This window comes from Agelaius phoeniceus, chromosome Z (assembly GCF_051311805.1).
Source record: "Agelaius phoeniceus isolate bAgePho1 chromosome Z, bAgePho1.hap1, whole genome shotgun sequence".
Lineage (NCBI taxonomy): Eukaryota > Metazoa > Chordata > Aves > Passeriformes > Icteridae > Agelaius > Agelaius phoeniceus.
In genome coordinates this window covers 85,301,053-85,325,210 of record NC_135303.1, presented here as the reverse complement: position 1 = coordinate 85,325,210, position 24,158 = coordinate 85,301,053, and the positions used below count along the sequence as shown (strand labels likewise).

Here is a 24,158-nt window from a genome sequence, read left to right as displayed (position 1 = left end):
GCTGGTTGGGGTGCAGCCCCTCTATGATGCCATCACAGCCTTGTGGTGTCACTTGACCCAAAGGCAGCATGCTTTGGAGAAGCAGGGTGGTGTAGGACAGGGCAGGGCAGCATCTTGAAGTGTCAGTTCTAGCCAGTGATCACGTCCATGTTGCTGGGAAGGAATCTTTGGAAGTGTCTAGTCCAGTGCCCCACTTGGAAAAGCTCTGTCCTCAGCAGAAGACCAGATCAGCCATGGCTTTGTCAGCAGAGCCCTGACAAACTCCATGGATGAGAATCCCCCCTCTCTGTGGGTACCTGTCCCAGTGCTGTGCTACCCCCCAGGAGAATAAATTATCCTCCATGTCCAGCTTGAAACTTCCACCAGGACACTCCTATCACCAGCTGATATCCATCCAAAAGGGCTGGCCCTGCAGGACAGGCACCATCGTGGTCATGGACCCCATTGGTTACCAGTGAGTGACATGGTGACCAGGAGTGTGGACAAACCTCCCTTCCCTCCCTGTTCAAGGGAGCTGTGGAGCTCTGGGTGCATTCCTAGCCTGCAAAAAGTTCAGGGTCCCAGTAGAGCTCTGGTCACCCCTGCTCATCCCCATCCTACAGCAGAGCTGCAGGTTTCTCCAGCATTCCAGGGGAGCTGTCCCATGGCAGCCCTTCCCTAAGGGGCTGCCACACATCTGATGTCACTGTGGTTGGGTGGGACTCCCACACCTGGCATGGGACAAGGGAGGACATGGGGACTTGTTTCTGCTCCAGTAGGATCCTCAGCAAACCCTCCTGGAAGAAATGCCTCCACTGAAGCTGTGCTTTGGGTTTCTCCTTCATCAGGAACCTTAAATCACTGCCTTGGAAAGGAGCATTACTTTCAAAGACCTGTCTTCCAGGAATGGCTCCCTCAGCCCTTCTGGATGAATGCCAGTGTGTTTGTACTGTCTTTAAGGAAATAACTCAAGGTGACTTTTTTCCTTCCCAACTTAGTCCTTCAGCCACTAGCTAGAGACAAGCTCTCAGCCACAGTCCTGAGAGGCAGAGCTGAGCATCCCAGAGCTTTCCCCTCATCTCAGTCCTTCTCTGGAAATAAGCACCAGGCAGGCAGGAGCCAGGCAAGGGTGGCAGGTCTGTGGATCCATCACTGCACTGAGCCTTTCTCTGTGCAAGGCTGGTGGGTGGTGCAATGGTGGGTATCAGAGCTCCAGTGTCTCTGATAAGCAGAATTCCAAGTGTAAGGACAGGATAGTCAATGGTCTTATGAGCCAACAGGAAGACAAAACCTCTTTACCTTATGCAATAGAATAAATTAGAGAACTTGAGTAAGGTGCATGAATTCTTACTGAACCTGGTATCTATATTTGTCTATCCACACATGTGCCTAATCATCTGCCTGTCCACCCGTTCATCATCCAACCATCCATCCACATCCAGAGCCATTCAAGTAGCCAGCCATCCACCCAACACCACTCACATTCACTGTCCTTCCATGCCTCCTTTCCTCCACTCCATCTGTGCCCGTCCAGCCTGCCATCCATCTGTCTGTGGTTACACACATTCATCCATCCACTGTCTTTTTCCACTTCTGCCTATCTGTCTATGTATCTGGTCCTGTTCCAGCTATCCCTCCTCACACAGATGCTTCATCTTAGATGTTCTCCCCTCTTTCTCCCTATCAGTACATTCTCACAGCTTTTTTAAAGACCCTTTAATTGCGCTTTTCTGGTCAGCGCAATTTCCCAAAGCTCTCCATCCTTGGCTTGTGTCAGAAATTGTCCTGGGGCATCCTACCAGCAAAACCCACAACAAACCATTTTTTCCTTGTCCTTAGCACCCTGTTTCCCAGCAGGGATAACATCCCCAAAGGTGCTCTATTCCTGTCAGAAGCAGGTGTCCTGACAGACCATCTGCAACATGGCTGAGACCTGCCAGACACTCCTCCAGAGCCAGCCTTGCAGATGGGATCAGGATGTGGCCTTAGGCACAAGGAATGCTGGATCATATACATGTGGTCCCACCTACCAGTGGGACCCAGGAGCTGACATCTGGAGAGGGAAAAAAGAGAGGAGAAGCCTTGGAGGTGCTTATCCCATCTGTCTCCACTATCAGCTGCTTGCAATCTCCCAAGGCTCACTGGGCAGCTCGGTGTTTTAGGTCATCTTTTGCTGTGAATTCATTTACACACAGTTCCCCCCTCCTGTGTTGACATCAACAGCATCTGATGGATATAGATTTCTGTAATTTAATCACAATTTGTGCAAAAGAAAAAGATCACTTTCTATTGCTTGTCTTGCTCCCCTTTATTTTATTAGGAGAAAGAGCAAGCAGTCCTTCTCTATTTGTCCTCTTCATGCCACTCGTCATTGCTAAGGTGTCTGTCACGTCTTTGCTTGGTTCTCCCCCTTTTATGGATGAAGGGTTAGAGTCTACTAAACCATCTTCACATGGAATCTGTTTCAAGCCTTAGCTGTTCTTGTTTCCCTCCTTTGCCCTGCTTCAGGAATACTGTGCTCATAACAGCATGGGGACAGGTTTGTTCATGGCTTTTGAGTCACAGTGCTTTCCACTTTGGGTTTGAGTTCTTGGTCACCACTGAGCTGATGTTCTCAGGGAAGGGAGGGTGATGACTCCAGGGTGGGTTCCTGTGGAGGCCGTGGCACATTTGAAACCATGAGTGTGTAGGGAAGGAAGGCTGCACGCATTCCACTGTGAGTTAATCAGCACAGGGTTACTGCCTGGTGGTCTGTACCATGGTGTCCTCCTGCAGCACTCTGGAGCCCAGCTGGGCTTTGGCTGCCCCGACTGCCTCAGCAGCACTCTGTCTTCTCTCTGCCCTGACCCCTTCTACCTGTGAGTTATGGGGGTGTTGGGCTGAACTGATTCAGCTCGGATCTCCATCAGACTTCAGCAGTGACATCTTCTACTGCTACTTTTGGCAGCTTGTTTTCACCTTTGATCTCATGACTTTAGCTGCTATAAATCCTCACAAGGACTTTCCCCATGTGTCGGGGCTGCTTAGTTTCCTTGGAAGGCACCTTGTCAAATGTGATTTTGAAGCCCAGGAGAATTTTGAGAAGTGAACCACCCTTGTCTGTGCACAAAGGCTTGATGAAGCCTTGAAGGAACCTCATCCCTATTCATCCTCCCGTCCTGCTTCACCCTGTGTCACACACACGCACTCACGTTGTTTTATCCTTGCCACATACAGCTCAGCACAGCCAAGTGTAGCAACACAGGAAATATTCAGTTGCTAAGGATCATTAATGAATGTCAGCTCCAGCTCCTGTCCAGAAACCTGAGAAAATTCAATTAGGCAGCTGGTGCCCAATGAGCTGTGTTGCCCCACTCTGTTACATCAAATAGCTCAGCAAGCATCATGTTATTGTGGAAAGGGAAGAAAACCCAGACAGGAGACAAACAGCACTGCATGCACCAAGCAGCTGTGACTTTCCTGACTTTCCAAAGCATAGCACAGTTAGTTTGCAGTCCTCCTGCCTGGTTTACTGGATAGGGAATTGCAAGGAGAATTACCTGCTTCCCATCTGCGCTAGTAAATACATGGAGTTTGCTGGTGACAAATCCTGGGGCTGTGTCATCTCTCTGCTGGGAGTTTCTGACACACGTGTTTGGTTTGTGTCCTGCAACATGTCACCTGGACACACGACTGGCAATGCCTTGTGTGTCTGGCCATGCTGTAGGGTGTTTGGCTGGTGAGCCATACGTGCAGCCCTAACATGTGTTCACCATGGCAAAGGTGAGAGGAAGCCATCCTGTAGGTGGAGGTGGTCCATGATCCTCTGGTGTTTGTCAGCTGGTCTAAAATAAATCATGGCTGGGGACAGGAGCAGAACTTCGGCTTCCCTGTCCACCAGCAAAGTGTCAGTCCACACCCCAGTCCTTCTCTTTACTTCCCAGATGGGAAAGTAAGATCTTATCCCCAAGGCAACTGTGCTGAGGGGCTCTGAGCTCACCTGTCTTTCCCCTTTTCCTTCCCACAGAGACCCACACCCAGTACGAGCGGGTAGGTGCAGATGTGACCATGAAGTGTGGCTCCATGGACTGGGATGCAGCCGTGACCTGGACAGCCAACGGCACCGACATCGACGAGTCCCACCTGAACGGCTCCTACCTGATCCTCAAGAACGTTGACCTGTCCCAGAGCGGCCAGTACTCCTGCTACGAGGGCTCCTCCTGGCACCTCAAATACCAGACCAACCTGAGGGTGGGAAGTGAGTACCCCAGCATGTCACATTGAGGGGGACAGTCTCTGCTCCCATCCTGAGTCCCCACAGACCCCCCTCCTGCCATGCCAGCCCCTCTACCTTCCATACATAGGGTTGTTCACTGAACACAGCTGTATGAGGTCCTCATGGCATACTAATCCCAGTTGGAATCAGCCACTCTGTCCTAAGCTTTGGATCAAAGCTAGCAGGTTAAATGATGCCTCAGGAATAATTTGAGAAGGGATGTAGCTTCCTTCTCTAGCCCTGTGACACAACAACCATCTCTGTAGGTGGAAAGAGCTGTCGGACAGGACTGCAGTCAGCAAGGAGAAGCCCTGGCTGGGATTACAGCAGTGTGGTTGCTTCAGAGGAGCAGCCAAAAGGTGTTGCAGGATTCTGGGTGCACAGGTATGCTGGAGGACAGCTGCTCATTCCCCAGCATTTTGCGTATCTCCGGCACGGGATGCGCTGATTCCCGGGCCTCAGCAGGGGAGATAAGAGTTGTGCTTTATTTCACATGATGCTGAGAGCTGATAGCAGCTGTGTGTTTTGAGGGCTGCTGTGTTTGTACAGCAGATAACAACTGTGTGTTTTGCAGCACGGCGTGTGCAACTGGCAGCCGTGGGTGTCTGGGAGCACCAGCTGGCAAGGCTGACTGTGGGATGGTAACTGTGATTCCCAGCTGGGAACCCCGCCATCCAGGGATGTGTCATGTAGGTGGCTGTATGTTCCCAGGTTTGGAAGACACAGCCGAGTCTTTCTCTACTCCTTATTTCACCTCCTGAACCTGGCAACAGAGCCAGGGTGGTGTTTCCATCCTAGTCCATGCTCCAGGGACAGAGGGTCACAGGAGGGTCTGTGTAAGCCCTGAAAATAAAGCATGAGGGATCACTGCACCTAGAGATTTGAATTTTAGAGATGCTCTACAGTGTCCAACTCATTTAAGGTTGTGTGGGATGGATCCTGGTGTCTGGGCCAAGGAGAAGGGATGCTGGAAGGAGCTGGAAGGCAGTGTGAGAAGCAGATGAGGGAAGCAGACAGCACAGGGCAGGGTTTACACCAGTGAGCAGGCGTGGGGGCTGGGAGCATGGCAGACAAAAAGGGCCACTGCCACTGCCCAACAAATGAGTCAGGGGCTTTTTAGCTGCACTGTGCTCAGGAGGTGTTCACAGCTAGTTCAGAGCCAGAAAAGGCAGGCCCTGGGTCCAGTGCAGGCAGCAGCACAAGGAGGTTGTGCAGTTCCTCTGCTTGGGCATGTGCTCACCAGAACCCATCTGCAGAGAGCTCCCAGCCAGTGCACAGAGGGCTGCAGCCCAGGCCTACAGGAAACAAGGGGAGTGGGGAGACTTCCACAGCCTCCAACCACCTCCTCTGCAGCTGTGGCATCGCTGTCATTTTGCAATGGCTCCTCCATCTGCTAAGCACCTCGCTAATAGTAATCCCTGTCAATCCGCTCAGGGACCCGTGGGAATGGCTCAGCGTTAGAGCCCAAATCCTGCTGTTCCCTATTACTGTGTGTTCCCATTTGCTGGAGAGTCACAGCCCCCTGAGCACTGGGCAGCTGAGAAGCCCAGTTGGACGCTGCTGGGGCCACCAGCCCCTGCAGAGAGGGTGACAAATAAATAAACAAGTGTCTGGTGCTGTTAACACAATTAACTGTGCAAGGAACTAATCAGGTGAGATGCTTTTAGTGGTAATTAATTTAACTGTCTGGATTTTAATTTAACACTCTCTTTGAGGTTTCTCCTCGCAGCACTGCACCCCCAGCCCCTGCCTCCCCCACCCCACCCTAAGTGTCCTGGCTCTGCTGGAAATGATTGATTCCCTGGAGGTGTGAGGATTCATGCAAAGGAGTGGATTTGAGAGCATCCCGGCAGGGAATGGGGATGGGCTTGGGCATGGAGGTAGAGATGGGTGACTTGTGGGAGGTTTGCAGCATGGCCCTATGGTAGCATTGCTGCTGCAGCTGAGTGCATTGGGAGCCCAGGCCGGGGATTTGGGGGATCTTGGACTCATTTTGTTTCAATTGCATGGGAAATTAAATGAAAACAGGCCTGTGCCTGCATTTTTCTCTTTTGCTGGGGCAACAAGAAAGGTGACTGCAGCGAGGGTGAGGGGCTGGGGCTGCACGTGGAGAAGTGCTGGGGATCTCATCAAATAAATGATGGTACCTGGAATGTGCTCCCCAGGCAAGGCAGGGGTGCTCCTGAGCATACAACACCACAGGAAGGATGTGTAGAGGGAGCAGAGAAGCGTTGAGGACCAGGAAAGGGTGTCAATTAGCAAAGCAAGCTCTGTCATGGGGGTCAGCGAGCACAGGGATAAAGGGAGACCTGCCAGGAGTCAAGCTGAGTGAGACCTTGCAGAGGAAATGAAAAGGGGGGTTAGCCATATAAATATGGAGCAAACGAGGAGAGAAGAGCAGAGTTGGTTCTGCAGACAGGTTTCAGGGGAGATTAAACGTAAGCTCAGCAGAGCCCGATACCAAATGAACCCCACCGGGTCTGAGCAGCGATGCTGAGAGCCAGGGCAGCACAGGCTAAGGGAGAGGAGGGAGCATAAAACCTGGAGGTTACCCTCTGTTGTGGAGGCACCTTCAATACACTGAGGGCTTGGGGAGCACCTCGTCCCCATGTGAGGACATCTGTTCATTAGCAAGGCTCAGTAGCAGCTGAGAGGCCAGTGTGGTACCCAGTGCAACGTGTCTCCTGTGTGGGGGCGAAGGAAAGGTCCTCGTCAGAGAGCCTGACCCCACAGCACAGTGGGGCCGCACGGTGCACTTGGAAGGGGGAGCAATTAAAGACGTGGAGAAAAATGGAAAATGGGAAAAAAATACAAGGGGGGCTTGCCAGGGATATATCACAGCAGATTAACCTGATAGCTCTCTTTGATAAGGGAACCAGTTTTCTAAGCCCAGAAATGTGGTCAGTGTAATCTGTCTTGACTTCAGTGAAGTATTTGCTATGGTGCCACATGGGAAATTATGAGTTAAACCAGAGAAAATGTGGATTAGTATGAGAATTGGAACACAGCTTAGGAAATAGCTACAGGGGATCAGATTGTGCTGAAAGGGGGAGCTCCTGGAAGGGATGGGGAAACTTTGGCACCATGGTTGGACTGTGTTTGGGCCACTCTCTGCAGTGTCATCTGTAATGGCTCTGGCCCACAGGGACCAGGGGCTTTGGTTGGATATGCCAGTGGCTAAGGAGGGACAAGAGGATATCAGGGGTGGGGATTTCATGCTGAAGGGACCAACATGCTACATTAATGGTGCAGGCACAAATGTGGGGAGGTGTTTTAACAATGCACTTCATCAGGGGGGAGGGAAGGCACAGATAACTCATCTGGTCCCTTAGATGGGTTTGACACCAGAGTGCACATCATGGGGGATGTGGCTGGGAGCCCAGCAGCACCCTGTAGAGGCTGGGGGTAGATGGGCTCTCTCACTCACTGCAGAAATGGGAGCACTGGTGCACATGCATTCAGGGATGGCGAGGAGGGATCCCCAGGCTTGTCTATTGCTAAAGGTCTCAGGTCAGCCCCCTGCAAGGCATGCATCCTCCTCAGCACAAACTGGCCTGAAGGAAGCTGGTATTTCTCCAGGGGAAACCTCTTCCAGGGCACTTTGAGCAGCCTGGTGACTTGTTGGTCTGCCCTCTTCTTCAGGCAGCTGAGCATGAGGTGAAGCACAGGAGAAGAACCAGGTGTTTATCTCCAGTGATCACCTGCCCTGCAGCCTGACAGCAGCAGATACCCACCAGAAGCAGGAGATGGGTCCAGCTCTTTTTACACACCAGGCATCCCTGTCCTGAGCCCAGGGCTGAGCACCAGGAGCAGGGCAGGAGGGAGCACAGGGCTCTGGATAAGAGGAGTGTGGTGCCGGGCTCCTGGCTGCCCCCACAAGCCACAGCTCTGGATTTGGAAACACGCAGCCGGAGGGCCCGGGGGTGGATATAACAAAGACGTTGGGAAATAATGCACTCTTGAGGTTTGGCACACGGCGCTGTGCGTTACAGAATGTTATAAAAATACTGCTAATGGGCCAGAGAGGAGTGGAAACGCGCGTCGGAAAGGCTGCCAGAAGCCGGAGAGTGCACACAAGAGTGGGGAGGCCTTGTGTGCAGAGAAGGGAGGGAGGCAGCAAGGGCAGGCACCCTCCTTCTGCTCCCATCCCTCCATCCCCTTCTAACCTGCTTATCCCCATCCCGACCCAGCCCCTCCTCCCCTTTGCCCTTCTGTCCCGCTTTGGGGTTGTCCAAGCCCTGGTGGACATGCATCTGACCCTCATCATTCAGCCTGCTGCCCAAAAAGGCTGCTGCCTGATGGGATGGAGTGCAAGCATGGGAGAGGAAATACAGCAGAATCCCCTCCAGCAGCAGGGGCACAGATCGGGATGCAGGCAGTGGAGTTGTCTTCCATGTTGCAGTGGTGGCCCGGGGTCTTGTAGCCTGGTGCCAGCCCCAGCACTGTCCCATGGGCATTGCTGCCTCCCAGGCCATGGATGTGGGAAAGGGACTGGCAGAGCACAGGCAGTCCCAGGCTGGCCTGCTTCCTCCATGTCTGTCACTGCAGTGGCTGGCGAGAGAAAGAGGAAAAAACATGCGGTTTGACGGAAAATGACATGGAAAAAACAACCAAATTAACAGAAAAACAAACAAAGCAAAACCAGGGAGAGGGAGGGGGAAAGGGGCAAAGCAACAGGAACCACATGTGAGCGGGGAGGCCAGGAGAGCCTGAGTGTTCTCTGGACTGATTAGCAAGCAATCAAACATCGGCCACTAATAAATAATCAGAGCCTCCCTTTTCTCTGCCTTAGAAGTCTTTTTCCTCCCAGCTGGGCTCCAGCTGCAACCAGAGGGTTGCGCTGAAAGTTTGCATCTATATTTTGTTGTTATTTTTAAAACATTTTTTCTGTTTCACCTATCCAAAATAAAGAAGCAAAACAAGAAGGCAGTGACCTCTCCACATAAGGCATGCACCTCTGGCTCCTCCAGGGCAGGCATGAGCATCCCATGATGGGCACTGGTTAACACTGGAGGAAGGCAGTCCCAGGGACTGGTGTGTCCCTGCCTGTTTCCATAGCTTGGTTGGGTGAAAGAAAACTGCAGAAGGGCATTGATGACATGCCAGCTTGGGAGAACAGAAGTTTGGTGGCACCAAGCTGGTGCTTCTGCCTGGATGCTGCTGGAGAAGCACAGGCTTGGGGTCAGCATGTGCAGATAGTTCCTTGCTAATGTATCTGTGATGCAGTGCTTTTTTTTTTTTTTTTAATTATTTTTAAGAAAGCCCATTTGATAGATTTTTTTCCCCTCTGAACTCTTCCAATCCTTTCCTGTGGTGATGTAAACTTAGGCTATTTCAGGAGCAACATGTTAAACATGACTGCAACCATTCCCTGGCACCAGGGCCAACTGGCAGGGAGCAGCACCCACCCCTTTGATTCAACCCTCTCTCCCTCCCAGAGTGCTCCTACCCCTTGGGGATAGTCCCACACAAGGGCAACCCCGAGGCTGTGCCCAGGCAGTGCTTGAGGGCAGGACTACATCAACATGGACCAAACCTACGGCAAGGGTGGAGCTAATAAATTTAAATGACAGTTGACATTCCAGAATCAGGAGATGCACCCCAGAGCTGTTGGGTTCATTACTGTGGAAGGTTTTTTCTCCCCATGTGCCTGCAGCACTGGGGGCTGGGTAGGTGCAGTGGTCCTGGGGTGATTCACAGCCAAGCATGACCCCCCCGATTCCTGAGAGGCACAGAAAGGGAGCAGCAACAAGCTTGCAGGTATGCTTTGTTCTTTGAAATTCGGCTTTATTTCATAAGGCATGCAGGCTCTCCTGTCACTGCCTTCCCACATTGTGCTGCTCGTGCATGGCTGGGAAAATTCAGTGGATGAACTGTGCTGCTGCCTGCGACCAGATTTTGGGTCTTGGCCCGGCTGAGAGCTGAAAAGGCGTACTGGGTAACAGTATGCAAATTACTATCCCGGCTCTTTAAAGAGAAAGCCAAGAAAAACCCACCCAAAAACCCCACCACGCTCCCAAATGCAATTAGTCCTAATCGAATTAGGAGCCGGGCTAGAAAAACAAACACGTTTGCAGGCAGCAGGCGACCTTTCCTCCCCGTGCAGTGGGCTGCAGGCTGCATGCCACAGCGGGAAGGGCTGAATGGAGCCGTGCCCCATGGCCCACGCGTGCACACACTCGTTCGCTCGCACCCGCGCCCCGCTGCTCCTCTCCTCCTTCCCCTCGCTGGGCTGGGCAGCCAGCCCAGCTGCAGCATAGCAGAGTGATGCTTCCTTGGCTCGCTCTGTAAAACATGATAATCTGGGGCAGCCAGTGTCAGAAACAATAAAAATATCCCCTCTCCCATCTTTATGGCTCCCCTCTTCCCGCGGGGGAGTTGGGGACAGCAAGGAGCGCGCGGTGGTGGGGCCAGCGGAGCCCCACTGGGCATTTATGAGCAGCCAACACCAGCACCAGCAGCTCTGCCCTGGCTGTGCCAATGCTGTTAGTGGGAAGAGCATGCCCAGGAGGTGGCCAAGGCATGCAGTGTCCCATTCCCATGTCCTGCCACCACTGGTACCTGAAGGGATGTGGCCGCACACTTGACCCCAGTGAGCAATGAGCTCATGCCGTGTTGGGTGCTGTGGAGAGCTCATGGTGGAGTCATGGCAGGAGCATTGTGTGGCATGAGGGCACTGAGAAGGGGAGAAGGTGGTCACTCCCTTGCCATCTTCCTTCAGTAGCAGAGTTCCAGAGTTGCCAGCAACAAGCCAGAGCCAGGGACGGAGCGTCTGCCAGTGAGAGGGGCTGCTTAAGATGCAAGAACCCTCTCAGTGAATGTGGCATCCTGAGCTTTGGAACTCCATGTGAAATGAGCCCCTGTGCATCCTCTCCTGCAGCTGGGCTGGGAATAAGATCATGGGATAGGACGAAGAGAGAGCCTGGCTCCAGCTGCTGGGCTGGAGGAGAAAAGGAAAAAGGATTTGGGGGCTTGGCAGCTTCCTGGAAAACCTTCCTCATCCTTGCCAAATGCTGCATACAGCACCAACATCCCATATCCTGGGTGTATGGAGCACAGCCTCCTTCTGCTCTCCTGAGATTTGTTTATGCTGCCCAACATGACAAAAACAGCTCTGTAATTAAGGAATCCCAAGTCCAGTCTAAACAGCTTCCCACAACCCTTGCTCTGCAGTGCCAGGAATTAGGGATGCCCAGGGCTGGGAAGACAAACCCTCCTCCTTGGCTGGGGGATGGTGGCCATGGGTGGGGACCGTGACTGGGGGGACACACACTGGTTCTCTGTTTGCACTGGCCTCTGCTCCAGGAAGGATTTTATCTGAGCTGCTCCTAAGTGCCCCTTGTCAAAATATTTGGTGCGAGCTTCCTGCCGCCCACCAGCAATGTTCCCCATCTCCCAGGGTCCCAGGAGGGGAGGAACAGGCCAGGATACAGCCACCTCCTGCCACTGCAGCTATGGGACAAGGAACAAAGGAGTCGATGCTCCATGTGTGAATGCTGCTTTCCTTTCTCCACCAGAGCTCCAAAGGGCTGTACTTAAATAAGAGGGTGCTGAAAGAAGAAACCCCACCAATGTCACCAGCACAGGGTATGACTCTTGCCTGTCACTGCCCACATGTGCCCACGTTTGCAGGTGCCCAGGCCAGGCAGTGTCACCAGGAATGGGAAGATCCTCAGTGAAGATCCTTGGTCTCCACATCCCTCCTGTCAGGAGGAGAGGAGATGGCAGGCAGCAGTTACCAGTATGCAAAGCTCTTCCATCGCTCTCTGAAGTTTTTGGCAGTGGCTGGGAACAGCAGTGAGGCCCAGCATGCACTGAGGTGCCAGCCAAGGTCTCAGCAGGGTCAGGGCAAGGCCCAGGGTACATCAGCGTGAGAGACGTTGTCATTAGCTGTGGTTTCCCGAGCCGCTGCATCTGCTGTAAATAATTTAGCAGACCAAATGTGTGCTAACAGCAGGTCAGGACAGGGAGCAGAGGAGAAGGAGCAAAGCTTTGGGCCTGGACAGCAGGGAAGGGCACCAGGATAGAGTGAGATTATTTTCCTCCTGCTAGCAGGACAGGGTGGTGTCTCCCCCCCCGGAAAAGGAGTCAGAGGGTTCCCATGCCCGATGGATCCCTTTCCTCCCCAGTCCCTTCCTGAGCTGTCAGCATCAGTACCAGAGGCAACTGCAGGACAATTTCCAGTTGCTCTTGCTGCAAGCACTTTAATGCTGTTTAAACAATTACGCAGTTGATAAATTTTGACAAGAAGAGATAGAAATAGCCTGAGAGAGCCATGCAGTAGAAATGCTCTAAACAGATGTCCCTTTTCTCCCCCTCCTGTGCTCCCTGGGGGTCTTTATCGTTTGCTGCCAACTGAACAAGGCAGTGTTCGCATGAGTTAGGGTGGTGGGGAGGGAGAGCAACGTGCCTTATTAAAATGGTTTATGATACCACCCCCAGGGTGATGGCTGCTTGTTTTCTCTTCAGGATGGTCTTCTCTGCACTGACAGGAGCCACACAGAGCCTGCTGGGCACGGGTAATGTCAGGCTGTGTGCCCCTCTCTCCACCAGCTCACAGGTACCAGCCTGGGCAGCCTGGCTGCTGATGATGCTGGGGAGCGATGGGGGTGTTTGCCTAAAGCAAGTGAGCAGCGACAGGCTGATGTGCCAAGCAGTGTGGGGAAACCTGGTCTCGCTCTGGGCACCGGCAGGGCACAGCCCAGCAGTGTGTGCACAGAACCTTGTGTCAGCAGGGACCAGCAGTGGCTCTCCAGCGCTGCAGTTTGCTCCAAGTGGCAGATGTGGAGGACAGAGGGATCACAAAACCATGACTGGACCAGAGTCAGGTTCAAAGAGAAACTCAGTGTCCTGTGTGGCTGAGTTTGAATGTGTAGGATGAGAATGTGGATCCTCTAGATGTTCACCTCTGGAGTACAGGAGATCACTCAAGAGGTCCATGGCAGGAAACCAAGAGGAGGTTTGGAGCTGTAGCTCAGACCTTGGTGCTGCATTTTTGCTCATGTTGGGCTGCCTTGTCTTGAGCATTCCCAGCCATGGATGTTTTTCCTCTCCACAGCTGGACAGTGTGAATAGCTTTGTTCTGGGCACACCCCAGCTCTGCACATTCCATGAGGAGCAGCCCTGCATGGCATGGCTTGTCCCATATCATGGATGCATTGTGTCTTCTTGGCCAGGGAAGAAAGTAGAGGGTTGCAAGCAGCTCTCTGCCTTTTGGCTGCTTTCTGGATGCTGTGTGACCTGTGTTGGTCTGAGCCAGTGCCCACTTCCAGCAGGCTGGTGCCACAGATCTGTGAAATACTTGGTTTGTATGGTGGATGAGCTAGAACTTGCCATATTTTGCTGTCTTTGTAGTTGATGGGGTGCCATTCACTATTTTGGGGAAATAGCTGCTCAGCCCTCCAGTGCAGAGTTCATCCCTGCTCTCTCCATATGGACTCAAGCTGCTTCCCCTTCCCTCTGTGCCTGACTTCCCTGAGCTGCCAGCCATGTGCAGCTGCCCTCTGAAAAGGCTCTTTGGCCTCACCTGCCTCTTCCTCCTCTTTCTCTCTTGCCCTTACAGAAATTCAGGGACATGGACTCCAGTGCAGCACTGGGGACAAAGGGCAGACTGAGCCACCTCTCATTCCTCCCCCAGCTTGGTGGAAAACAGAGATGTCAGAGTCTAAATGGAAAGACAGAAGGAGAAATTAAGACACAGACTGGGGATGAATTTTCTGAAGCCACAAAATTGGACTTAAGAACCTGTGGGGTGATTCTGTGCCATCCTCACCCTTCAAGGCTTCCCAAATTGGGTGTGTTGGTTGGGACAATCCCAATTCCACCCACTGCAGCCCACCCCAGGGACCCCTGATGACACAGGTCTGCATGTTTCTGCATCACACCATGGAGTGGGACAGCTCCCAAGCAGCCAGCCTGGATGTGTCATGGGCCCTTTCTGCCACAGCCTTCCTCATCCAGTCCTCCCTCCCATTCCTCCTCCCTTTCCTGGCCAGCATGTGCATTTGCTTCTGCTTCTTCTGCTCACAGAGTTGTGAATTCTGGGGAGAGAGGAATTTCCCTATCTCCAGCTGACCTGAAGCATTGCACTTAAGTGGCCAGATAAAGTCCAAAATCAGAAACCCCTGAGTTCCTGGAGCAAAGAGCATGGAGGGAGGAGCTGGTACTGTGGGCACCCCTGCTGTTCACATTGATGCAAAGCAGGTGTGATGGTGCTGCTGGGTTGCTCTGTGCAGAAGTTTTTCCTTGCTGTGAGTGTCAGTGGTGATAGCCCCTTTGCCAACCCCGCTTGCTTTGCTGGAGCAGCATAACCACACCAACTATGCTCCCACTGCCTCCAAAGGCTCAGGAGGGGAAGTGCCACTCACTTTTTTAGCTGCCAAAGCAGTGTTCATGGATGTGATTTTTGCCGTGGTGGTGTGAGGACTGCTGTGTCAGCCCATGGGGGGTTTGTCCAGAAGTGGAAAAGAGCAGTGGGTATTTTCATGGGCATTAAAAGCTGCTGTGAGACACAGTCATTGCAGGCATCGTTTTGCAGCATTTCCTTCTCCCACTTCCCTGTCTCTCAGCAAAACTCAGGGGTGATTCCCACTTGGAGTGAGCAGAGCAGTTGCCCAGGAACAGTGGCAGTATGAGGTGTGTGCTGCTGTATACTTCCAGGGCTTAATTATGACAAAAAAACCCCAAAAAACAACCAAAAACAAAACAGCAGAGATCACAGAAGACAGCTCCTGCAGGAGGGTGCCAGGATAGAGGTGCCCCACTCAGTGAGTTTGTGTTGTGACAGGCTGGCCAAAAGGGGACTCTTGGATCCAAGACTGAGCCAGCTCTGCCAACTGCTGCATATGTACAAACAAAGACAATATTAGATCCTTGCTTAGTTCCCGTGATGTTATCTAAGAAATTATTTGAGAAGGACCCTGGGAAAACAGGAGTAAAGAAGGACATGAAGGGAGCAGGGGGAACTGCCAAAAGGAGAAAGACTTAAAATAGTCTGCTCAGTGACTTCAAGGGAAGCTGGAAAGATGCCTTGACTCCTTTTGGTAATTACCTCCAAGCAGAGAAGATACTGGGTACTAACCCAGCGAGCAAAGGCATAACTAGAGCCAATAACTGGAAGCTGAGCCACAACCACATTTGAATTAGAAATGAGGCTCATAATTTTAATAGAAAAAATGATTAAGCATTGGAACAAACTGCCAAAAGCCGTGTTGGCTCCTCTGTTGCTTGTTATCTGCAGAGCAAGGCTGGCTGCCTTGCTGAAAGATGGTTCTGTCAAACACGAGTTATTGGGCTCAATAGAGGGGTAATGGAGGGATGTAATGGCCTGTGCAACCCAGGAGGTCAGGTGAGATGAACTAATTTTCTCCCATGGCCTTCAAGTCAGTGACTTGAGGGAGGTACATATCCCTGTCTTGCAGATTTAGCTTCGCAGTTGCTGTTTCTTTCATTGGATAGTGTGGCTCAGGTGTTTGGTGGTGTAGATCAGGGCTGCAAGGAAAAACCTGCAGAGCAGGAGAATGTGGGGTGTTTAGAGGATGCTGCTTGTCCCCGCTTAGGATGCTCCTCACCCTGCTCCATCCCAGCTCTGTGATGTCTTGGCTTTTTGTGCGCCCTGCTCCTGGCTGGGAGGAGACAAATGTTACCTCAGTGCTGGGGTGTCTGCAAGGCACAGGGCAAGGCATGAAAAGAAAATGGGACAAAATGGGACAACGTGGCTCAGGTCTGAGAAAGGGAAGGAAGAAGAAAGACAGAATGGAGATACTCATGTAAGCATTAGCATGAAGGACAGAAAGCTCTCACAGCCCTCCTTCGAGGGAGGAATTGACAGAGAGCTTTTGATGAGGAGCCGAATGGAGATAATGTGCCATCAAACAGCATGAACTCTGCCTCCAGCATGCAGACAGGAGCTTGGCATAGTGCACCCAGAAGCACTTACCTTCCTTAATGGCCAGGCAGAGCCTCCCAGGCCACCCCATTACGAGCTGCCTCCCCAGGCGAGCTGGCACAAAGTGCTTGGCCAGCCCAGGAGCAGTAGTGCCACAAAGCCGGTGATGCTCCAGCCCCAAGAATCCCAGCCCCTCCAACTGGGTGTAGGGCAGAGACTACAGTGGGGCAGCACACAAGTTTGGGGTCAGACGTGGTTAGTTTGTCTCTTTTTGAAGTTGTCTGACCCCTCCAGGAGCAGGAAAAGCCTTGCATCAGTCACAGGGGGCCGTGCACCCTGCATGTCACAGTGCTGGCATTGCTCACAGGGCCATTACCCACTGCCAGAGGAACTGGTGGCCCAGGGTAGCAAAAGGGCTGTGGTGCTCTTGCAGCTGGAGTTTCCGGATGGTGTTGCCTGTGGGCAAAGCAGCACTCACTCGCCCAGGCTCTCCACCAGCACCCTGCAAGCAGCAGGCACAGCTGTGCTTATCCTGGGAGGGCAGCCCAGCAGAGACACAAGAGGAGGAGGTGCAGTTCCAGCACAGGGCTCCTGCTGAGCAGTTTTTCCCCACAAAGGAACTAACATGCCAGCAGCTGCTGGCAAACACAATCCAGGGCAAGTATCAGCAGGAGGAGCTGGCTCCTGCTAGGAGGGGGCCACGTCCTGGTGTTCACCTCGCACCTCGACAGTGCTCCCTGCTTTGCATGAAAGAGGTGCTTTGATTGCTGACATCTGTAGACAATCAGATAAGAATTAGAGTTATTCCTCTAGGCATAAATGGTATTTCTAATCTCATAATCCCTTAATATTGTTCTCACCAGGATGTGGCTGGTGCTAATCCCAGAGAGTTTGTTCTAGGGCAAATTTCAAGGAAGCCAGGGAGGTGCAGGAGGAGGGGTTGCCCACCTTCTCTCACTTCAGTTCCAGAATCCCTTCTGGGTGCAAAGCAGGCAGGGACAGCAGGTCAGGCTGCAGCCCCTCTTCCCAGCTGGAGGATGCTGACACTAGGATAGAGGCATTTCAGAGCCCTTTCACCACTGCTGCAAAGAGCCCCTGCAGGTGTTGGTGCCCCTATCACTGCTCCATGTTTGTCTCTTGGCTGATCAGGTCTGTAGCACCAGCAGTAGGCTCCAGCCTGGTTTAGCCACTTGGCTGCTTTCCAAAAGCAAATACTGACCCCTGAGGAGCATGTGGGATTTCTATTCTGAAGAGGTACAGTGAGGGAAACAGGCTACTTCTGCAGTGCTGCAAAGTCCAACTTTCCCAGCCAGGTGAGGGTGATAAGTGTTTTGTAAGGACTCTGGGCTGCCTTTGGCCCTAATTTTGCATCCTCTTTGGGATAGTGTCGGGAGAACCACTTGGGTTGCTCCTTACCCCCTGCCCTGACATTGGTGTGCTGGATACAGATGTGCCCCTCTTCAGCAACCCACAGTGGCCTTCCATCCTGGCCACCTTGCAGGCACGGTCCAAGTGGAAAGTGAGCTGAAAACCTCTCACCACCTATTATCAGAGCAGCCAGGGATTCCCATTTCTCTTGTCCCTTGTTCCTTTCTGCAGCCCAGCCCAGCTGTGTGTGACAGCTCCAGTGGTACTGGATCATTCAAGGGGCTTGCATGCCTCTCCTAGCAGGAGCTGGGATAAAGTTCAGCCTGGGTGATATCAGGCTCCTGTGCTGCCTGCAGCCATGAGCATCCCACCACGGCACAGAGATGGAAATTGGTGCTCTGGGCACCAATCCATCCCAACAGATGGTAAGGGGCCAAGGTAGCATTGTCTCAAGGAAGCAGCTTGCAGTTCAGAGGGCCTGGTGTGTGCAGACACAGGTCTGTGCCTTTCCTGTCTCCTGGGTTCCTTCACTTTTACAGCAGCTGTTGCTTCTCCTGACACTCCAAGTTCTTCCCCACTTTTATTCTGCAAACAGGTTGTAGAGGCAACACAAATGCTTCAGCCATATTCTGGGCACGTCCTTCATCCTGGCAAGGTGAAGGTGTTGGAGATGGCTTGGCAGCAGTAAATACCCAGCAAGTCTGTGTCTATTTGTGAAGTTTGGAGAGCCTCATGCTGGTACAACATGCCTGTGGCATGGGCATGCAGCAGAACAGGAGAAGTGCGAGGAGGCTCTTTCCCTAGGGAAGCATGCCCTCCACACTCCTCTCACATCATCCTATCCACCAGCAGCCTTCCTATCTGCCTTGCTGAAACCTGTGCATCACTGCCTTGCAGCTCTGAGCTATTTGTTACTACAGCTACATTTTTCCATGCAGGGAGAGCTCAGATCTCTGCTGAGGTGAGGTCTCCCTCTCATTCTTCAAGACTGGAAGGGAAGGACAGGGCTTGGCCTGGAGGCCAGGCACTGAGGACTGTGCCATGTGAATACTGTGATGGCAGGACTCAGGACAGCGTGGTGGGGTGGTGCAACTTTTCCAGGAGCCCCTTAGTGTCTTGCAAACACTGAAACTCTGAAAAGTCCCTGAAAAGAGGGTTGGATGGTGTAAATGTGTAGTGAGCCAGCCTAACACTGCAGCATACATCCCTCCTGCTCTCTGAAAGGGTGGCTACTGGAGAAGGAGTTAGCAGGAGCCCTCATTGCACTGGGAGATGCTAATCTTCAGATTCCTAGGCAGTTTTCCCAGAAAGAAGAAATTAATGGGATTTGCGAATCACTGGCCACTTTGGAAGAATGCTCTGGAAGTCAGACCCAAATGAAAATTTTTGTTGTATTTTGTTATAGAGTTAAGCACTCTGTGTTCAAGATTTTGCTCATTTTATTTTGGCTTGATGAAGTTTTTAATTAAATCAGAGGGAGCTCCAAAAGGAAAAGCCTTGAAAATCCAACCTTTCATTTCAAATCACCAGAAGCAAAAAAACCCCTGCTGTTGTCCTGTTTCTGTTGCGAACAAACAGGCTGCAGAGCAGCCACAATGTCTGAAAGCCTTTGGCATAGCCAGATCTGTGGTGCTGCCCCGGGCAAGGTGCTGGTAGGACAGTTTGCTTTGTACCCATTTGGGTGGTCCCTGGTGCACACTGGTCCTGCTGGGGAGAGGGTGGGTCCATGGCCATGGGTGGGTGAGCAAATGCTGTTCTGAGCCACCTGGGACTGGTGTGGGTGCACAGCAAGGGCTTGCCAAACCCTGAGACATGAGGGTGGGAAGGACACAGGTAAATTCATCCATTGACACTGGAACTGTGAACCTCTGCCCCCTTCCATGCTTCCCATCCATGGGTGACTCTCTCTGTGCAGGACTACCATCACTCTGCCCAGAATTTGGCTTTGCTCCGTGTCAAATCTCAGACGTAGAGTCCTTGAGATCAAGCAGACATCCTAACTTTGCCTGATTAGGGCATTCTCATCTGCAGAGGAAGGGCAGTGATAGCATTCCCTGGACTCTGATGACCTCCAGAAGTGCATTGTGCCTGTGTTATCTCCCTTCTGTGAACAGCCCAGTCCCTATCTCTTAAAACTTGTTTAAACCAGCTCTTTTTCTCCTTGGGGCTGGGATATCATTGCTGTTCACAGCCGAAGGCCCTCATGCCTCCATGGAAATCATCCAGGGCTGCACCAGGAAAAGCAGATAATTAAATTCAGGCCTTTGCTTTTCCCCCATCAAGCAGATGCAGCATGATGGCAGTCCTACAGAGACTTTATTTGGGGCAGGGGGCAGAAATTTCAGTCTTGAACCTCCCCATAGCAGCTGCTGCTATGTGTCCTCTGAGCCAGGGACCTGCTCCCCCTATCCAGCCATGCCTCGCTGGCTTATCATTTTCAATCCTATCAGAAACAAAACTGCTGCTGCTTAATGCTTCATTACAGGCTGTTATGTGTCTCCTGCACTGCCCAGGAGAGCAGCAAGGAGGGCTCTGACTCTATTTAATAACTGTTTCATGGTCCCTAATTGACAGATAAAAACGCTACTAACTCAGTTTCATCAAACATAAACCATGGGCAGGAGGAGTGGTGCCCTTCTGGAGCCAGGGTGGCAGCGTGAATTTTGATCCATTATTTTGACATGGGAAATCCATAATATGCCAATCTGCCATCACAATGGCGGGTTTATGCCTCACTTTTTCCCCCTGTTGGTTTTGGCTTTTGCAGCCTGGGGGAAGCTGTTGGGGAGGGATTTGGGGAAGGGTGGCCAGGGAAGACAGAGGAAGTGAGATGGTGGCTGGTGCTTTATTCTGAGGGGCCTTTCCCATGAGGGGCTGCAGCACCCCTGGTGCTTGGCAGCGAGGATTGGCCTTGCAGCACGTGCCCATGGGGGATCCCTGTCTGCTGGCCCCAGGACTGACCCTGGCAGGTCCCCAGTCCCAGGACTGTCACACTGTGGTTGTTGGGCTGAGCTGCACTGGCACCCCAGGAAAGATTCACCAAGATTTTCAGCTCTGGTAGAAAAGGACCTACATGTGCTCAGATGAAACAGGTAAAGATTTATTATTGTAATTTGGAGATGCTGGTAAATCAGGGTGTTTCTTTGTGCCCTGTGTGGTTAGCAGGATTGCATCATTCCCTAGGGCATTTCCCTCCCTCTTTTTACTGGTGTGGGTGACCAAGTGACCCAGACTTCTTCCATGCTCTGTGCTCAGAAACTCCAGACAGAGCAACCCCTGCTCTCTCCAGCAATATTAATGATAAATGTTGTGATTCAAAAGCCACATGCTGGACCTGAAACCTGCTATTCAAACAATTTGGGATTTTCCTTATCAGATCCCACATGGGGCTGGCACTCAAAAAGAAGTCTCTGGAAATGAGATTTTTCAGGGCTTTCTTCTCCCCTCACAATGACTGGAAACTTAAATACCAGCTGGGAGTCCTATAGGTATTTGTGACTGCTGCTGAGGTTGAATTGCACCCGGGGTGGGAGCAGCCTCACTCCCAGGAGGTGTGGGCAGAGAGGTGGAGTTGCAGGGAAGTGTTGAGGGCTCGTAGCTCTGTGCAGAGCAAAGCAAAGCTGACGACCACTGAAGGCATGCTGAGAGGATGAGAGGTTATTAGTAGTGAGCGCTTGAGGGATAACACAGGAGATATTGATTTAAATAAAAATCACCATAACAGCAGCTCTAACAGTACCCTGTGGGTCACTTGGAGGAGAATCAGAGGCAGCAGAGCTCCTGTGCTGCCACACTCAGAGCATTTCCTAGCTGGAAATATCACGCTGGAGAGAGCCAGGACTGCTGCCCATGCTCCTGAGCAGGGACAGAGGCAGGGACAGGGACAGGGACAGGGAAGCAGGCACTGTGCCAGGTGTGCAGCACACACTGGGATGCTTGCAAAACATCACTGTGTGAGGGGAGAGGCTGGACCCACCGTGACCCACGGGGGCACACCGCACTGTTTGCAGCTCTGCTGGGAGCCGCAGTGCCAGGATATGGCTCTCCATGATCTCAGCCAGTGCACAGCCCCCGTGGAGGTCAGATTCCCGTGGTGTGAGTCAGCTGCATTCCTCCCCAGGGTCAGCCAACTGCGCTGGGCCTCAGCGGCCTCAGCTGCCTCCTGCCCCGACGCTCGCAGTGATTAACTGCGCTGGGGATGCTCGCTTTGGGTGGACAGCACAAAGGGTCTCAGGTCACCTGGGGACAGCTTCAGCAGCTCCTCCATGGGAGAGGAGAGGAGCAGAGCAGTTTCTTGGCCACCCTTCATACCAGGAGTGCTTTTATCAATGGGGCGTGAAGGGGTGATAAAATGCTACCAACTGTCTCCATAGACAGCTAATCCATCGGTATGGATTTGTTGTTAGGGAATCCTGCGGGCCCGTGCAGCTCCTTATAGCTGGCTGCAACTCTCCTGCCATGGGTACAGCCACCTGCAACACCAGCTGTCCCCAGCCCGGCATGGAGCCGTGTCATGATGTGCTGTCAGAAAACAGAGATGTGATGCGAGATAACAGCCAAGCTGTCATGACAGGGGAGGTCTCAGCACCTAACAGAAGGGTTTCTCCACTCCGGGGATTTTTGTGTGTGGAGTTTTTTGTGTGGTTCCATCTGATCAGCGTGCTTCCATGAGAACTGGAAGTTTTGCAGGGCAAACCTCCCATGCCCTTCAGCTTTGCCATCGAATACGGGCAGACCCATCTGCTGGACCTGCTGCACAGACAGCACAAGGTGGATCTGCATTACCAGATCTCTTGTCACTCCCTGCTCAAGGGAATTAAAACCACCTGGAGCAGCCCCCTTCCTCTGGGAGGACTCAGCTTCCCTCAGACCAGCTCACAGCCTGGTTCTGGCATTGAGCAGCGTGTGTAAGGGTCAGTCCAGCATATTCATACATTACAGTCAGTGAATGGAGACACCCACCCAGCCTGGAGCCAGCCCTGATCCTGCCCACTGGGCTGTCCTGGCAGCACCACACACCTGATCAAGATCAGCTTCCCCTCTGAGGACAAGGCTAAATGAGCAAACTCACCTGCACTGGAATGGCTGCTGGGAGCGGTCAGGCGCCAGGAGCTGTGGCTGGGAGCTCCCCATTGCTTTCTGTGGTACCCCAGTCTCTGCTTTGCTCTCAGACTCTACACTGAGACACTCAGGTGTAATGTCCCTGTAGATTACATGTGTGGGGCTTTTTTCCAAATCAACACAACCTTCTTGTAGATGTGAGGATCCCGGTGCAGTGCTGCAGCCCTCCCAGCAGCACCCCTGCACTCTGCACAACTCCTCAAGGAGCTTATCTCTACATGGAAAACCCCACATGGGGCAAAACTAAAGGAGCACAATCAAAATCCAGCTGTGTGGGGCTGCACAAGCCTTACTGTCAGTGAGTCCAAGCCAGTGGTAGTATGAGCACAATGTCAGCATCTGCAACAGGGGTAAGGATATTTCCAGCGCTCTTGGAGGCCAGCTTACAATGCTGGGATTCTCTCCAGCTAAACCACTTGGGTTCAGATTTTCACTAACCCACCTCATTTCCTCATTTTTCCTAATCTCCCAGCAAAAAAGTTAAACCACTGGCTGCTTTGACCAGCTCCTTGCCTGGAATTAAATGACAAACTGCTGGCCACTGGTGGTCATGGGCTGGCTTGTCCTAGGAAGATGGCAGAAGAGAGTAAAAGAGGGGTAATAGAGAATAAAATTGCAACCAGAGAGCTTTGGCCAAGCAAGCAGCTTTGTCCTCAAGCATTACAAGATGATTGACCCCAATATCCTTGTGCCATGGGAAGAGGCAGATGTGTGCACCCCCTGCAGCATCCCTGTGATGTGGGATGTGGGGAAGACCTGGAGGCCCAAGGCTGCTGCCTGCCCTGCTGTGTGGCCCCTGCAGGGCAGGATACTGCCCTGAATAGATCCCTCTTTGAGGGGCAGCTTTTCCTGTGAGGAAAGCATTCAGCCCTGATATGAAGACTTCCAATGGCAGGGAATCCTCTTGAGCCTTCAGCAAGCTCTTCCAGGTGTCAAAAACATTTACAGTGTTTTATGCATTTTCATCAGGCACTGATCTCTTCTCTGTGGTGCCCAGAGGGAATGGACCTGAGGGAATGGCCTCAAGTTGTGTCAGGAAGGTTTAGGTTGGATAATAGGAAAAGGTTCTTCACCCAGAGGGTGGCTGGGCACTGGAACAGCTCCCCAGAGAAGTGGGGAGCAAGCACCAAGCCTGACAGAGCTCAAGAAGCGTTTGGGCAATGCTCTTGGGCACATGATGGGATTCTTAGGGCTATCCTCTGCAGAGCTAAGAGCAGGATTTGGTGATCCCTGTGGTCCCTTTCACTCAGCATATTCCACGCTTCTGTGAAAACTCTGCTGACAGGTGTGTACTCCATATAAAGGAAAGATTCAGTTTGCTGTCCCCAAGTGTCTGTCTGTCCCCATCAGGCACAAAAAGAGTCAAGACAGACTGCTTGGCCCAACCAGCTCCTTTCCAGGGGGTTAAAGATAGATAAAAGCAACTGAAAGCATCAGCCCAGCCCTTCAGAGAGGTGACTATCCAGCTCTCCATGGCATTCCTGTGAAGGTTCTCACCAGGCTTGGTTCCCATCAGGCTGGCATCTCTCCTGACTCAGGGCTTGGGGA

General features: G+C 52.3%; 1 protein-coding gene across 6 annotated transcripts in view; it reads left to right on the top strand.

Moving 5' to 3' along the window:
* The window catches only part of CNTFR (ciliary neurotrophic factor receptor), a 202,167-nt gene that overhangs the window by 141,527 nt on the left and 36,482 nt on the right, over positions 1 to 24,158 (top strand). For all 6 annotated transcript variants that reach the window (XM_054652411.2, XM_077171556.1, XM_077171558.1 and 3 more), the window contains one exon: positions 3,986 to 4,216. In XM_054652411.2, the coding sequence (XP_054508386.1) occupies positions 3,986 to 4,216 (231 nt within the window). The remainder of the gene's footprint in view (positions 1 to 3,985; positions 4,217 to 24,158) is intronic.